The sequence below is a fragment of the Aristolochia californica genome, unplaced genomic scaffold (assembly GCF_029961685.1).
Source record: "Aristolochia californica isolate CCGP_79_NKW_82.1479 unplaced genomic scaffold, dmAriCali1.0.hap1 SCAF_2, whole genome shotgun sequence".
Classification (NCBI taxonomy): domain Eukaryota; kingdom Viridiplantae; phylum Streptophyta; class Magnoliopsida; order Piperales; family Aristolochiaceae; genus Aristolochia; species Aristolochia californica.
In genome coordinates this window covers 40,082,748-40,100,747 of record NW_027181881.1, presented here as the reverse complement: position 1 = coordinate 40,100,747, position 18,000 = coordinate 40,082,748, and the positions used below count along the sequence as shown (strand labels likewise).

Sequence of the window (18,000 nt, the reverse complement as noted above, 5' to 3'; positions counted from 1 at the left end):
ATGAAAAATCCTCAGAAAGTCCATTTAGAAGCTACTCAGAGGATTTTGAAGTACTTGAAGGGTGCACCTAGAAAAGGTCTTCGGTATACTCAGAATGGGAAAGTTTATGTACTTGGGTGTTTTGATGCCGATTATGCTGAGTGTAAGATGGATAGACGTTCTACATCAGGCTATTGTTGTTTTATTGGATGCCACCTAGTAAGCTAGAAAAGTAATAAACAGACAATTGTGACTAAGTCCAATGCAGAGGCCGAATATCGAGCAATGGCTCATACAGTTAGTGAGCTTATGTGGATTAAGTTTGTGATTCTTGAGTTTGTTTTCAAGTTACCTAACCCTGTGGTTATGAATTGTGATAACCACGCAGCCATTTTTATTCCCAACAACCTTGTATTCCATGAGAGAATGAAACATATAGAGGTTTACTGCCACTACATTAGAGATATAGTTATGCAGTGGAAAGTGGTAACTCCTTATATAAAACATTCAGACCAGTTGGGAGATATATTTACTTAGGCAACAAAGTTGCTCCTCTTCTAGAACTCTTTTTCCTCTTCTATTTTCTCCCCAAATCACATATTTTTCAAAAAAAAAAAAAAAAAGCAAAGGTCATCCCGATAACTTGTTGCATGCGAAAATCTGAATTTAAGCCGATTTTTTTGTTTCACATTTTTAGTTAATAAAATCACTTTTCATCAAAAAAAAAAAAAAAAAAAGAGGCATACAACTGAGAAGATTACCAAAGATCTTCAGGAGTGCATGCTTTGGATACAAAGATTGGCAAAAAGGGAGAATTGTTTCCAAACAAGAAAGAATATTTTTAAAGTTATACTCAGACCTCTCAGAAAGACCTAACTAGACTGAAGCCACTCGTAAGCTTAAGAGAATGTCATTCAACCTTAAGAACCTCGCCATCCAGGCTATCCAGATTCTCCATAAATGAATCAAGAATATTTTTCTTCAGCTTCAATCCAGACATCTAATTGTGCCTCAATAAGGTGATCATTACACCTCCACTGTCACAAATGACTCTACCAAAACATTCAGACAAGGATTCTTATACAACCAACCAAAAATTTACTTTGAAAATGGTGAAACTTTCATTAAGTAGGAGAGAAAATGCTTTGGAAACTCTTGAGGAAGAAGCTTCCTATCAAAGGTCACTTAAGATAGTGTGCCTTTTTTTGAAATGCCTTGCTATATGGTCGCAGTAGAAGATGGTCAGGTCATGTTGCCACTGCAACAATGCACTCTTTAAACCACCCAAACCAACCTCATTGCCATCTCTAAGAAGACAAGCATGTTCTTTTTTTAAACAAGGGATAAGAACAGTTCAGATATCAGGAAGATTTATTCACAGGAAATACTTTCCCGTCAACTTTCTATTGTTTGGAAACTTCAAACACAAATTCTCAACTAATAAAGCTCATGACAAGTTGTAAATCCAAATGGTCAAAAACAAATGACATAAATAAACCACCTAAATTTAAGTCTTTTTCTATAAGAATGAGACAAAAAATCACTAAGAGAGCTTCCAAGGGAAGAGAGTATGAGGAGCCACAAAGTAGTCAGCTCCACTGCTGAAGTTATTTGCACTACCATAAAACGAATGGACAAATGAAACAACAAATAAATTGCCCACCTTAACACAGTGAACAGCACAATTTTCAAATTCTCCAACACCTAGTCCAGGACCCCCTATGTTGGCAACTGTCTTCAAACATCTTGCTGCTGCAAGTCTAACAAAGAACGACTTATCTGCCACACCAAGTCTCATGATGATACGGAGAGCTTCTGAATAGGCTGTTAAAGCTCCACTGCCATCTGAACCTTCCAATGCATTCTGAAGCATTTGCAATGCCTCTTGCCTCACAAAATCCTAAAATTCAGAATTACTAAATATATGCAAGATAAGAAAATAAAAAAATTGATGCTTAAACAAAAGAGACAGTAGAAACCGTAAGACAGAGAACAAAAAAATGCACCATAAGAAAATATTCAGTGGACTTTGGTAAATCATACACAATGACCACAATCCGTTAACTAGCAAACTGATCATTTTTCACTAGAAAATGGTTAGAATATTATAGAAGAGATAATAAAAGGAGAAAAGTAATCGAATAAGAAAATAAATACAAGGAAAAAAAAGAAGCAAATGATTGAAGGTAATAAAAACCAAATGGTTAAAAAGGGACTGAGTACTCCAAGATAAGGTTTTGTTGGAATACTCCAAAACAAGTAATATGTCTGCAATATGACAGGCAATCCTAGGGAAATGATACCAAGTACTGCCAAAGGAGCCAAATGCATATCCACTCGTCAGAAATAGCCACCAAACACCACGAAGAGGATTTCTTAATGGAGCATTGCTGACCAGAACAACTGAATCACCTTCCATGATCAAGGTGTGATCAAGGTGTCTTCTAAGGAAAACAGAAGGTTTAGAGAAGAAGACTGATTGGAAAAATGCCCTTTGCATGGTAGCTCGCGACGTGCGATGTGCGACCCGCGACGAGCGACAAGCGAGTTGATCGGCGCGAGTGAATCGAGCATAGAGAGAGAGAGAGAGAGAGAGAGAGAGAGAGAGAGAGAGAGAGAGAGCTTTGGGAAACCAGAGTGAGAAATGAGAGACACCGGAGCGGGAGGGGCGATCATTGTCCCCGATCAGAAACTCCTTGGCTCCCACAGCCGGCGAGAGCCAGTGACAACCGCCAATGATGATCGAAGACCTGGCAACCCGAGCAACGTTCCGAGGACTGAAGAAGACAGCGGTGACACCAACTAGACTACCGTTCATCGTCGGAATCATCGACAACAGCATCCCCGAGGATCTACAACACCCCCACTGCTACATTTCGCTTCGTTTTTTGCCCTACCTCACTGTCGATCACACGAGTGGCTCTCTGTGACAATCCCTGTGTTCGAGTGACAGTGAGAACAGGGGCTCATAGGGCATTCATCACCATCCCTATGGCCACACTTCCTTCATTTTAAAGTTCTCATGTGCTTATGTTTTAAGTTGTACTAGCTCTGATCATTGGCCCATTCAAATCGATACCAAACTTGACAAATGAGGCTCTGCTCCCTTCAGGTTTGACAATACTTTGTTGATGGATAAGCACTTTGTCGACAATATCACTTCTTGGTGGGGGGCTCTTGGGGACCCCAATTATGATGGTTGGTCCCTCCCGCACAAGCTGAAGTGCCTTAAGGAAAAGCTCAAATCTTGGTCCTTAGAATGTCGCCTCACTGCTACTTCTCACAAGTCCTTGCTTTAGTCTCAGATTGTTAGCTTTGACCTAATTGAAGAGCAAAGGTGTCTTACTTATACTAAACTCTCCAACCACATCTCCCTTCAAAACAATCTACAATAGCAAAGGGCCAACTTCAAGTGGTTGGCCAAGGGCGATGCTAACACAGTTTTTTCATGCTATCACCTCAGCCCGACGGAGGACTAAACGAATCACTTCCTTGTCTATTGACAATGAAGTCACCTTGGATAGGGCTTTTATTACTGATGCTCTTCTCTGTTTTTTCACAGATCTTTACAGGGAAGACTGCCACCACCGCTCCCGCCAATCTAGCCTCTGCTTCACCTTGATCTCTCCCACCTTGGCGGCCTTCATTGAGTTACCTTTCTCGGATTTGGAAGTTGAAGACATGGTCTTGGGCCTACCTCAGAATAAGGCCCTGAGCCCTGACGGGTACAATGAAGAATTCTACAAAACTTGCTGACCTACCTTGAGATCAGACGTTATTTCCATGGTCCGCAGCTTTTATGATCATGGTATCACCTATAAAAGCATTGGTGACTCCCTTATTGTCCTAGTGCCCAAGAAAGCTAATGTTGAGCGCTCCCATGACCTCAGACTGATCAGCCTTGTCTCTAGACCGTGTACAAGATCATTGCTTGCGTCCTGGCTCACCGCTTCAAGGTTGTGCTCCCACCCATCATCTACTTTGGTCAAAGTAATTTTATCAGGGGCCGCGACATCCTCGACTCTGCAATGGCCACTCATGAGATTATTGATCACTTCATCAAGTTGGGCCTCCCGCAGTTTGTCCTCAAGATCGACCTTGAAAAGGCCTTCGACCGTGTGAACTGGTCCCTTCTGGAAGACATTCTTCAACACATGGGCTTTGGGGACAAATGGAGATTATGGATCCACAATTGTATCTCTTCGGCCTCTTACTCTATGCCTCCTCAACAGCACTATCTGCGGGTTCTTTCATGGCTCTCGTGGCATTCGGCAAACCCTCTCCTCGATGCTCTTCAATATAATTGCAGAGTACCAGTTGTTAAGGAATAGTCCCACATAGATTAGTGAGTACAAAGATCTTGAGTTTATTAGTTGGTAAAGAGGTTTCCTAAGTTAGCTAGTCATTTTGGGATAGGGCCTTCGACCCAATTTAACATGGTATCAGAGAGGGTACTCATATGTGGGCCTACACCTAAACTATCTACTTGTAGAGCCACAAAAGATGGCCAACACCTTAAACTATCCACTTGTAGAACCACAACAAAAGGGCGTACACCTAAACTGCCTACTCCTAAATTATCCACTTGTAGAGCCACAAAAGAGGGTCTACACATGAGGGGAAGTGTTAAGGAATAGTCCCACATAGATTAGTGAGTAAAAAGATCTTGAGTTTATTAGTTGGTAAAGAGGTTTCCTAAGTTAGCTAGTCATTTTGGGATAGAGCCTTCGACCCAATTTAACACCTGTCCTCTATGTTCTACTCTACCCATAGCCTTGGCCGGCTCGAAGTCGTTCAGACCGAAGTTGCTTTGATATACCTCTGCTACAGTTTGTTGATGACACTATCTGCTTCAGTACTGGCACGCTCGATCAAGTTCACAATATTAAGGCCCTTCTCAACCAATTTGAGATCGCTTCTGGTCAGAAGGTCAATTGGGGTAAGACAACCATTATGGGTTTCCATATAGACCCTCCCCTCCTTCAGCTCATGGTGGACACTTAGGGATGCTCGATTGCGTCTACGCCATCCTCCTACCTTGGCCTTCCTCTTATTGACTATAGGCTTCGGATGGGATTATGGGCCCTGGTTATTGAGTGGCTTGAGCATCGGCTATCCACATGGAAGGGTAGGATGCACTCCAAAGCTGGTAGACTAACCCTCTTCAACTCTTGCCTTGCGAGTATACCCAATTATTTTCACTCGTTCCTACCTTTCCCCATCTCTATCTGCCAGCGCATTGACATGATCAAGAGACAATTTCTGTGGCATGGTACCAGCAATGATTTTCACTATCATCTTGTCAACTGGGATGATGTTTGTATGCCAAAGTCCTTGATGATTTTCACTATTTGTTCCTTCTGCCCCCCACCAAGTGGTTGTTTGAACGCCCCCTGCTAATCACTTTAAGCTCAACTTTGATGGCAGTGCACTTGGGAATCCTGGGATGGCAGGCTTTGGTGGGGTGATCTTCGATCCCAAAGGCATAGCTATTATCTCATATTAAGGCCCTCTCGGCATTGCAAACTTGACTACAACGAAACTCTCATGCCTTCTTCACGGCCTCCGCATATTTCAAAATCACTCCAGCAATCCACTTATTATGGAAGGGGACTCGAAAGTAGTCATTGGATAATTCTCCACCGCCTCCTTCCCTTTTTGGCATCATTGGCAGCATTTTCTTGATATTATGGATATTGTCTCCTCTACTTCCTGTTTTTGGTCTCATGTACTTAGATCAACCAATGCAGCTACTGACTCTTATGCTAAATTGGGTCCTTCCCTTCAATCTCTTGTTGTTAGGAGAGAGCTCCCTTGATGTATTTTCTTGCTTTCTTTTGAAATAAAATCATAACCGTTTCAAAAAAAAAGGAAAACAGAAGGTTTGTTGTGAGGTAGAAGAAGAGAAGGAAGAAAAATAAGCATGCATGGGTTAGGGTTTGTAAGTAAGAGAAGATTTCAAGAGAAAGAGACAGACATTGAATATGCCTCTCCTCCCATAATCACCTTATTTATAGAGTTCTCTAGAAAATAAAAGTACAATAATGTCCTCATTTAAGGAGGAAACTCTAAGAAACATAACATAAAATAAAAGAATTCTACTAAGGCTAGAATTATGATGGATTCTAAAGCCTTGTTGCCTAACAGGAATAGTAAAACGTAAAGATGGAGAGGGAGAATGGAAAAGAAACGAAAAAAGAAAAATAGGAGATCAAGATTACTTCTCCAGCCCCCTACTGATTGAAGGGGACTTTTCTATGGTTATCTCTTGGTGCTCTTCATCCTTCTAGGAGCCGCCTTGGCGCCACTAGGCTATTATTTGGGGCATCTCCTCCCTCTTTTCCTGTTCATGGCCTCATGTACCGACTGCAGGGAAGGGGGGGGGGGGGGGGGGGGGGGGGGGGGGGGGGGCTCGTTCAATGGACATCGGTGGGGCCGACAGATGGCTGGGTGCCGTAGGGGAAATAAATTTAGTAGATGGAAGGAGGGTGGTGGTTAAAATTGTTATGAGGGTCCCCTCCTAATGATCATTTCTTGGCTTGAATAAGAGGACTTCATTTTATTTTTTTAAATGATGCTGATTTTTATTAAGACAAACTCAAAAGAGCAATTTACAAAAAAGGGAAGTCTTCCCAAATAATGAGAGATTACTGGGAAGTTCCAAATTTTGCCAATTTATCAGTCAAAGAGTTGGCTAATTTTGGAATGAGATTCCAATTACAATGAGAAGAAGATACAATGTCAGCAATACTATCAGTGATGGGCCTGTGGCGCCAAGGGGGGAAGCTGTCTTTGGAACACCAACTAATAACCGTCTTCGAGTCACCTTCAAAGATTAACTTGCCACGGAGATAATCCCTGGAGATTTGAAGGCTGAACAGCAGAGCACTAACTTCAGCAGTATTAGAATTGGCAATGCCCACCGGACCAACATAAGAAAGAATATGGTCTCTATTGTGACCTCTAAACACACCACCTGCTCTAGCCGGCCCAGGACATCCAATAGCACTACCATCAAAATTCAGCTTAATGCAGTCACAAGGGGGAGGATCCTAGATGGCCATACTCGGAATTCTGCTGGAACCAAACATATGAGCGATCAAATTCCAATTTTCTCGAAGGGAAACCCTCGATAGAGTGGCAAAATCCTTCCTTGTATGAAGTCAGCTCGAGATGAGGCCAACGGCATGAGAAGCCGTGTTGTCTAGGGTGCTAGCTTTGGAGTTGAATCTCCGGTTGTTCCGCTCGAGCCAAATGCACCATGGAACATGCGCAAGACAGGCCAAAAGTATTAACTTACCCAGCCAAGGAAGGAGAAACCCTCGAACCATCTCACAGGTGTCAAAGAGGTCCTGATGTAGCCCCACTTGGAGCCCAATTTTCTGAAAAACCTTCATCCAAACTTGCCACGAAAATCTACAGTGTAAGAGGGCATGTTGGACTGTGTCTTCGCACTCACCGCAAAGGGGACAAGAAGGATCGAGGGCGGTGAAGCCTCTTCTATGAAGGTTGTCCGAAGTAAGAATTTGTTCTCTGATGGCCGACCACACGAAAATTTTGATTTTGCTCATGAATATTGTAGTCTTGCTTTCTGATATGAGAGTAAGTCGAAGTAACAGTGAATCAGCCATTATTATTGGGCTTCCAAATCAGCTTATCAACTGAGTGCTTCCGGATAATAGTACTGCTGAGTCTGGTTTGGAGAGAGCAAAAAGCCAATGATTCCTCATCATTTATGTTAAGGAATAGTCCCACATGGATTAGTGAGTACAAAGATCTTGAGTTTATTAGTTGGGAAAGAGGTTTCCTAAGTTGACTAGTCATTTTGGGATAGGGCCTTGGACCCAATTTAACAAGGTATCAGAGCATGTACTCGTATGTGGGCCTACACCAAAAAATATCTACTTTTAAAGCCACAAAAGAGGGCCTACACCTAAAACTATCCACTTGTAGAGCCACAAAAGAGGGCCTACACCTAAACTGCCTACTCCTAAATTATCCACTTGTAGAGCCACAAAAGATAGTCTACACGTGAGGGGAAGTGTTAAGGAATAGTCTCACATGGATTAGTAAGTACAAAGATCTTGAGTTTATTAGTTGGGAAAGAGGTTTCCTAAGTTGACTAGTCATTTTGGGATAGGGCCTTGGACCCAATTTAACAATTTAATCCCCAGCAGAATGGGAGACTCCACAAGTGATCACTCCATGAATCAGCCACAGAGCAAAAGAGGTCGCAAGCCACCCATGCAACCCCGGGAAGTCCTCCGAGAGGGATCGGGGGCTACACCATTCATCTGACCAGAAGAGAAAGGTCCTTCCATTGCCCATGTGAAACGAGGTAGCATCTCTAAATACTGGAAGGAGCTTGAAAATTGATTCCATATCGAAGATAGGAGGCGATCGGCGCCACCCTCTCTCCACCAGGCACCTGAAAAGTGAAAGTAGAATTTCACCATATTCCTCTATAAACTGCTATGCTTGTTGTTGAAATTCCAAATCCATTTTAGCATAAGAGCTTTGTTCATTTCTCTTGTAGGCCGGATGCCCAATCCTCCCCTATTATGAGAAATGCAAATATCCTTCTAACTAACCAAATGGTATCTGAAGGTGTGTTCTGAACCTCTCCATAGAAATCGCCGACGGATGGCATCAATTTTGAAGCAAACGGAGGCCGGACAGTGCATGAATGATAACAGATAATTTGGCAGCCCAGTCAGACAAGATTTGAGGAGAGTGAGACGCCTTGCTATTGATAAGAGTTTACCCCTCCAAGTGGCTAGCCTCTTTTCAAATTTCTCAATGAGGGGGGACCATAGTGACGTCGAAGGCCGAGAATCAAAAAGTGGGATCCCAAAATATATAGCTGGCATATTTCAATAAGAGGACTTTATTGACAAAAGAACAATGCAAGAAAGATGATGAAGAATAAGAACACCTTTAGACTACAACTTGTGCAACACTTTGAAAGCAAATGATGGGCATAAAACTAACAAGAAGTTTTTTTTTTTTTTTTTGTTTTGAATAATGAGAAACTAACATGTAGTTTTAGCCATGCACCTCATGAAATTTCATCAATTTTGCTGCAATGTTGGTTGTCTCAGGCAAGCCTGATGTAATTCTTCGCCCAAAGAAGCGGTACAATTCTCCCAAACATTGTGCTGCACCTGCAAAAAGAATCTCAAAAATAAAAATAAAGAAAAGCAATTGAAGAATAGAATCCATAAGTAAAAAGTATAGTGTGCAAAACTGTTTTCCAATTATAATTATGAAAAGGAAAATTTGTTTTTGAATGGTTCCTAACAAAGCAACAGAATTCACAAAGTATCAAGAGACATTCAGAAATTGATCATCGGTTAGAAGGTTATAAAATATTGTCCAATGCAAAGAAAACAAAGTTCCCAATGAGAAAATCAGAGATTTTGACAAAGACTATCACAAACTCTATGAAGTCACAAAAATATAGTGCTTACAAGTAAAGTCTTCAGAATAGAGGGAAGACATTATTAGATCAAGATGCTTTCAGAAAAAGCAAGCCAATTCACCCACTAAAGGTTACAAATAAAATATCCTCACAGCAATGTGAGAAGGTGCTGTTCTAGCGTTTCAAGAGCCAAATGAAAACAATCTTGTGACCTAATATTTATGCAGTTTAATCGATTCGTAAAGTAAACAAATTAACAATTTTTTCTGTCATTTCATATTTATATACACTTAAGATTTTCTTGAATCCAAGTTGCCTTGTGATAAACCACCTGGGATTTGGCAACAAATTGGCCCATAACATTAGTAACTAATGACATAGGTGGCATGTCCCGACTTAAATCTTTTTCAATACAAAGCAGATTGCAAGTTCTAGGAAATCATAGAAGATGAAAAGCTCAAGTACCAAGTTTTATGAGTGATAATCCATTGCTCAAAATAAAAAAATATTATTACCAACAGAAATGAATTTAACATTTAAATATAACTTTAGATACCAACCAGCATAAGCAATGGCCTCCCCTCGTCTCCCATCTGACAAAAAACCCTGCAGGCTGCTCGCTCTTGAGTATATTGAAATACCATCTCCCTTTGCTATTATCCTACACATAGCTACTGAAGCTAACCGTCGCACCGGACGTCTGGCTCCAAGAATGAGCAGTGAGTGGAGAGCATCTTCACACTTTCTCTGGCAATAGAGGATGGTGTCCTACAAAAAAAACTATACTATCAAAAGCAATTGTACAGTTTTTTTTTTTTTTCTGAGAAAAAATGAAGCTTTCTTAAGGAAGAGAAAATACAATACCAAAAGCCTAGAGGGGTCCTCCCACTACAACAAGGGATTGGAGGGAGGGACCTCTCTTAGCAAGCGAATCCGCAAGGGAATTAGCAGATCAAGGCACATGAGACAATTCATATTAAGAGAGGGTATGTCCAAAATTTGGTTGAAAACCGGCCAGTGCCTCAAAGGGGGACGGATGACGGAAGTGCACCAACTGATGACGACTTTTTTTTTTTTTAAATGATGCTGATTTTTATTAAGACAAAAGCTCAAAAGTGAAATTTACAAAGGGGGGAAGCCTTCCCAAACGATGAGAGATTGCTGGGAAGTTCCGAATTTTGCCAATTTATCAGCCAAAAAGTTGGTTGATCTAGGAATGAGATTCCAATTACAATTGATAGAAGATACAATGTCAGCAATACTATCTGTGATGGGCCAGTGGCGCCAAGGGGTGGAGTCGTCTTTGGAATGCTAACTAATTATAGTCTTCGAGTCGCCTTCAATGATTAACTTGTCATGGAGACGATCCTTGAAGATTTGGAGGCCGAATAGAAGAGTATTAACTTAACCAGTATTAGAATCGGCAATGCCCACCGGACCAGCATAAGAAAGAATAGGGTCTCCATTGTGACCTCTGAAAACACCGCCTACTCCAGCTGGTCCATGACAGCCAATAGCACTAGCATCAAAATTTAGCTTAATTCAGTCACAAGGGGGAGGATCCCAAATGGCCATACTCGGAGTTCTGCAGGGGCCAGACATATGGGCGATCAAGCTCCAATTTTCCCGAAGGGAAACACCCGATAAAGCTGCAAATTCCTTCCTTGTATGAAGCCAGCTCGAGATGAGGCCAACGGCATGAGAAGTAGTGTTGTCCGGGGTGCAAGCTTTTGAGTTGAATCTCTAGTTATTTTGTTCGAGCCAAATGCACCATAGAACATGCGCAAGACAAGCCGAAAGTTGTTGGGACATTTTTTGGGAGATTATTGAAAGTTGTTCTTTATTATCTTGTAATTGGTCTCACATTCCAAGATCCGCAAATTTGGCAGCCGATGCACTTGCTAAAAACGGAGCTACCCTACAATCCATGGTTGTCAGGGACATGCTCTCCTCTTTGTAATTTCTGTAATTCTCTTGTTTATATATATACACATCCTTTTCAAAGAAAAAAAGACAGGCCGAAAGTATTAACTTGCCCAGTCGAGGAAGGTGAATCCCTCTAACCATCTCAAAGGTGTCAAACGGGTCCTGATGTAACCCCACTTGGAGCCCAATCTTTTGAAAAATCTTCATCCAGACCTGCCATGAAAATCCAGTGTAAGAGGACATGTTGGACTGTCTCATTGCACTCACCACAAAGGGGACAAGAAAGATCAGGGACGGTGAAACCTCTTCTATGAAGGTTGTCAAAAGTAAGAATTTGTTCTCTGATGGCCGACCACACAAAAATTTTGATTTTGCTTGGCGCTGAGAGTTTCCAAGCCAGATTTGCCTTGTGCTCATGTATATTGTAGTCCTGTTTTCTGATATGAGAGTAAGCAGAAGTAACAGTGAATCGGTCATTAATGTTGGGTTTCCAAATCAGCTTATCAACTGAATGCTCCCGGATAATAGAACTATCTAGTCTGGTAAGGAGAGAGCAAAAAGCCGACGATTCCTCATATTTAGTCCCCAGCGGAACGGGAGACTCCATGACTGATCTCTCCATGAATCAGCCACAGAGCAAGAGAGGTCTCTAGCCACCCTATGTAGCCCCGAAAAGTCCTCCCAGAGGGATTAGAGGCCACACCATTCATCTAACCAGAAGAGTAGGGTCCTTCCATTGCCTGTGTGAAACAAGATAGCATCTCTGAATATTGGAAGGAGCTTGAAAATTGATTTCCATATCGAGGATAGGAGGCGAGCGGCGCCACCCTCTCTCCACCAGGCACCCGAAAACTGAAATTAGAATTTAACCATATTCTTCCATAAACTGTTATGCTTGTTGTTGAAGTTTCGAATCCATGTGGGCATAAGAGCTTTGTTCATTTCCCTCGTAGGCCGACGCCTAATCCTCCCCTATTATGAGGCATGCAAATATCCTTCCAATTAAACAAATGGTATTTGAAAGTGTCTTCTGATCCGCTTCAAAGAAATCGTCGACGGATGGCATCAATTTTGGAGCATACAGAGGCCGGACAATGCATGAATGATAACAGATAATTTGGTAGCCTTGCCAGACAAGAGGAGAGTGAGACACCCCACTGTAGATAAGAGTTTACTCCTCCAAGTGGTAGCCTCTTTTCAAATTTTTCAATGAGGGGAGACCATAGTGACGCCGAAGGCTGAGAATCAAAAAGTGGGAGCCCAAGATATGTAGTTGGCATATTTCCCACTGAGCATCCCAAGTAGTCCGCCATATCCCCAAGCCCAGCTGGATCAATGTGGTAGCCAAGAAGAGTGATTTTTTCCCAGTTTATGTTCTGACTAGAAGCCAATTCAAATAATCCCAAAACAACACGCAGTTTTCTGATCTGATCCATAGTACCAACCCCGAAGCAAATAGTATCATCTGCAAACTGGAGGATCGGAATATCAAAGGTTGTGCAATCTGTCGTGGGGAGGAGCCATCCCATGTTCTTGGCCGAGTAGATCAAGGAGGATAGATATTCTGCTACCACGTTGAAGAGCAAGGAGGAGAGGGGGTTTCCCTGTCTAATTCCCATGGTTCCCTTAAAATACCTACAAATTGTTCCATTGAGTAGCTTGCAGAGGAGATGCAGCTTTGGATCCAAAAGCACCATTTTTCCCCGAATCCCATCTTCCCCAGGAGGGTGTCCAGAAACTTCCATTTAACTTTGTCAGATGCTTTTTTTAAATCTAGCTTGAGGATGAATTTAGGGAGCTTGAGAACCTTGAAATGATGACTAAGTTCATGACATGCCATGGTTGAATCAAGAATGTTCCTTCCCTTAATAAAAAGAACTTTGGCCATGGTGAATGGCAATAGGGAGGACTGCCCTAAGTCGACTAGTAAGGAGGCACGCAATCACCTTATATGCACTGGTGGTAAGACTTACAGCCGGAAGTCGAATGGGAGCTCTACCCCATCTTTTCTAGGGATGAGGGCAATTAAAAAGACTCCAATGCTCCTATATTTGATGACAACTTGAGAGTCACCCTCAATAATTAAGTGCATGCTGAGGTGATCAAAGAAGATGAGGAGCTCATTAAGGATTGCAAGGAGCTTGCCTAATGTAGTGTCACTCATCCCCAAGGGTCCAGGGAAGGAGAGGAGAATAATGCCATCAGAATCTCTGAAGACACCTTCGAAACCAGCAGATCCCAAATTCCCCCTGGCACAACTGTCGAAATTGAGCTTGATTGAACTAGGGGGAGGGGGTATCCAAGCCACGGTGGAAGGCAACTTGGGAGGGGTTGACATGCTGGCGACGGCTCTCCAATTGTTGCGCAGCAGGAGCCCAGAAAGGCAGGCAATTGTATAGTTATTGAGATGAAGACCGTTAATCTGAATATACTGGACAAGAACCTATTAATGTCATGAGTAAAAGATATCAACTCCATATCTTTAATTAGTACACCTACTCGGTCACCTGTTCAATTAAGATCTAGGGAAAAGAAATTTGTCTTTCTCAAAAAATAAAATAAGAGAGTTTTGGGTTTTTGTAACAAGCTAGGTCTGTTAGATATTTATAGCCTAGTCTGAGGGGAAATGTAAAAAAATGTCAGCCCTATGGGCATTGTAGTCATTTCAAATATGGATATTTCTGTCCTTCTTTCCAAGATAGATTCATTATATATGTGATTAGAGACGTCTATGTGGTATTATTACAGTATTAGAAGTCATCAGAGACACCTTGTACAAAAGGTACTTTCTCAACTGCTTCAGCCTACAATTTCCTCAGTAACCCCATTTCAAATCAGCCAAGCCACCCAGTGGCCTCCGCCTAGAACCTCCTTGCCCCACCTTGTGCAAAATTCTTTATCTGGAGCGCTTGCAAAAATAAAATCCTCACATCAGACTCCCTAATCTGGACGGAACCACCGTCCCCGATCCTTTTTGCTCTTTTTGACAAATTGCCCCCGAAACGGCCAATCACATACTTTTATCCTACCACTATGCCCATACCATTTGGACCCAACCTTTTAAATAAAATTGGGTTCCAATATTGCGCTGCACAAAATCTCTCATCCACTATTCTCTCAATCATTGGTGCTAGTCTCCCAAATCTCAGAAAAATGCTTCTCTCATGCTTCACTGGTCACATTATGTGGGGTTTATGGAAAGAAAGAAACAGAAGAAAATTCGAATTTAAATCTTCCCCCGCTGAAAATTTGTCTGATAGCATTACGGGCCAAGTTTCTATATGGCTTTTAACCAGAATAGAATTCAGAAACTTCAGCAATTCTAACCTCAGAGGAAATTGGCAGTTGGTCGTTGGGCTGTCTCAGCCTTCCCGTCCACCGATCATGACTACCTGGGCCCCTCCACCAACGGGCCACTTCAAGCTAAACTTTGATAGAAGCGCTCTTGGTTGCCCAGGTCATGCAAGTTATGGAGGGGTCATTCACGATGCAAATGGTTATCTCCTTTTCTCCTTCGCGGACCCTCTTGGCATCTCCGACTCCACAACTATAGAACTCTCTGGATTGCTAAACAGAATCAAAGTATTCACTAGCCGGCTCGTAGGCCCCCTCTGCATCAAAGGGGACTCAAAGACTGTCATTAATTGGTGTGCAAAATCCATCAAACCTCCGTGGCGTCATTGGGATATGAATTCAAAAATCTGTAATTTAATTTTTTCTTTAAATTGTAATTGGAAGCACATTCCTCGCTCTGCCAATCATTTGGTAAACATTCAGGCGAAGACGGGTATTTCACTCCAACACCTTGTTGTGGGGGAAGCACCTCATAGCTAGGTTTGTTTGTTCTCTTCACTCTCTTTTATAGTATATACACTTCATTTCAAAAAAAAAAAAAAAAAGTCATCAGAGATATGTAATAAGAGAGATGAGCATTTATATAATTTTCACTGTGCAGCAAGTGTTTGATAAAAGAGCAGAACACCCTAATGGAGACCTTTCTCTGTTGTGGCAGACCAGGTCTTCTTTTCCCAACTACTCTACTCTCTCTCTACTGTTTCTCACTTTTCAACAACTAACTTTTCAATAAACAAGCTGAATACAAAAACAAGATTCTAGATCTAAAGGATTTCGCATTCCCACTATCATAGCAATGGACAATGTAGAGGATGAGATTCCATGATGGCTATTCTTCACATCGATTTAGCATAAATCATCTCTCTCATTTGAAAAGCTAATCATCCCTTGAAATTACCCCATGAATCTCACCTCACCAAGACAACCCCAACTATCGAGTAGTTAGAACTACCTCGCCAAACATCTGCAGCCATGGCAGCAGCTCCTACAATGTGGCTAAACCTATCAAGAATCCTACTTAATAGTCATCTAATATCCGAAGAATTAATCTCCATGAAACAATTATGATGATTTTATACAGTAGACAAGGAGATGATTCTACATGTCCTTACCACTGAATGTCAGAATTGTCTTCCTTCTTTTGGTCAGCCATCACTGAAACTTCCATACCTAACTTGCAATCAACTTCTATCCAGTTCAATGCTCTATGTTGGGATCAGCAAGTTTGCAGACCAAAATGCCATCTAATCTACATATCTATTTTTTTTCCACTACCACTTGTCAGGGTGGTTCATGCCCATTTATACACAACTGTACAGCTTGTCCATGACCAAGTCAATTATCACTGGTACCATTACTCTATAGGATTGAAACACAATAACCCACTTCACCAACGCCTAGCACAACAACAGACTCACACATGACACAATTTAGAAATGGAAAATACAAAGGGGAGTAGTTAGTTATTTCCAGCAACTCGTGACACTAGATGGGCTTAGGCAAACATAAATAGGATTTAAATAGCTGGATGAAGGGGTAGCTCTCCTCCCTTTGCTTGGAAATTTTTACTTGTTATAAGCAATTTTGCAGATTAAATTTTTTTATTTTTCGTCTGTTTGCTAGTATAGTAACTGATGAAGGTCAGCACCTTCCCCTGTTGAAATTGATCAGCTGCTGAGAGCATATTTCTAAATTATGTTCACCAACCTCTGGCTTGGCTGTATAGCTTAAGATCTGCAAATTCTTAACAGAACCTCTAGCCAAATGAGGAGCCACCCAGCATCTTGCTATTGGTAACACTGATTGTTAGTTGCTCCCTGCCTCTTGTGCTGCTGGGCTTTCTGCAATAAATTGAAAAAGAAAAGCATGCCCCGGCTATAGTAGGTACCCTATTCAGATGTTTTGATCTAAAATAGACCAACATAAGATCCATGATCTTGGAGGTTCTCAAACTTATATATCCAGTTATTTCTTCTGAGAGATGATATGTAAAGCATTTCTGGGTTCCATGACATGAAGCCAATGCTATTTCTTTCCCTCAAGTGCTCTATTTCGAGGCATAAAATGGGATAGAATCAAGATGAAATAGGTGAAATAAAGCTCAATACCCCCTGAACGAGGAGGTAAAAGCACTCAACTGGCGAAGGAAGAAATTTTTTAAGTGTCTCACAGATAAATCCTACGCCTAGAAAGGCCTTCTCGCATGACTGAAAAGCTTTAAGATAATATAAGCACATGTCAGAGTACATGCACAACGTCGCAATAGGCTCCGTATTTGATAGCCTCATGAAATGGCAAGACCAAGTAGGACTTTTTATTAGTGAGAAAATACACTGAACAACTCAACCATAGTAGACGATAGTCCAGAAAGAGAATTCAAGAGAATCAACCAATAAACTACAACGCAGTTCATCAGATTCTTCATTCCGGTAGGACCAATGCTGCATTGTTACTACTAGTCAGAAAGGAATTCAGTTCATTACGATAGCTGTAGTCCACTAACATAAAATGCTAAGCTCACCCACAAATAAAAAAAACCAGTCCAATTAGAGATTCAGATCTAGAAGTTCATAAGAAAAAGTAAAAAAACAAAAAAGACAAAGAACCGAAGGTACTTACCTTGGGCTCGTCTTCGATGACGGCTACAAGATTGGAAAGAAGATCAAAGCAGAGGAGAGGATCTGGTGGTTGCTGAGCCGAGGAAGCAACTATAGATTCGAGCTGGGCGACTAAAACTGATAACCTCGAAAGAGGGATCACCTCTCTGTCCACCCTCTTCGCCATGGAAGATGACAATGAGGAAGAGAGATGCGCAGGCTTGCTCAGAGAAAACGGAGTCTCGAAATCATGCCGGCTACTCCAAGTAACGGCATGAGCGTGGCAGCATGAGCATAAAAATGATGCCTAGGCCTAGAACCAAGAGGCCATGATCAAAGAGTTACCCGTGAAGAATATCTTTAAAGAGTTAAATACATTAAAAATTATATTTTATAAATTTATTATAATAATAAATATAATTTTAAATTAAACTTATTAAAATACCCAATATCTTAATTTTATAACAAAATAAAAAGAATAGATGAATATATTTTAAAATAAGTTACTAAAATACTTCTATTTATATAAACATTTATAATAGAATAAATATAATAAATTGGATAACCAATTTAAACTCTATAATTGAGGACCACCAATTATAGGATTGGTGAGTCTCACATCATGTGGAAATATTCATTAAATAGCCTATTTTTTGTATAAGCCCATATAAAAGTGAAATTTTTGCTATGTTAACAATTATATAAGGGAACATTTGTCAAATA

The 18,000-nt window shown here is 41.3% G+C and overlaps 1 protein-coding gene across 4 annotated transcripts in view; it reads right to left on the bottom strand.

Annotated features, from left to right (window-relative positions):
* LOC137955274 (protein SWEETIE) overlaps positions 1-17,573 on the bottom strand; it is a 109,847-nt gene extending 92,274 nt beyond the window's left edge. For 2 of the 4 annotated variants that reach the window (XM_068802135.1, XM_068802136.1), the window contains exons 1-4: positions 17,300-17,572; positions 9,961-10,168; positions 9,037-9,143; positions 1,643-1,879 (exon numbers count right to left, since the gene is read on the bottom strand). In XM_068802135.1, coding sequence (XP_068658236.1) covers positions 1,643-1,879; positions 9,037-9,143; positions 9,961-10,168; positions 17,300-17,464 — 717 coding nt within the window. In that variant the 5' untranslated portion in view covers positions 17,465-17,572. Of the gene's footprint in view, positions 1-1,642; positions 1,880-9,036; positions 9,144-9,960; positions 10,169-17,299 lie in introns of all 4 variants that reach the window. The other 2 variants (XM_068802137.1, XM_068802138.1) reach the window with 2 other exon arrangements.
* Positions 17,574-18,000: the final 427 nt, after the last annotated feature.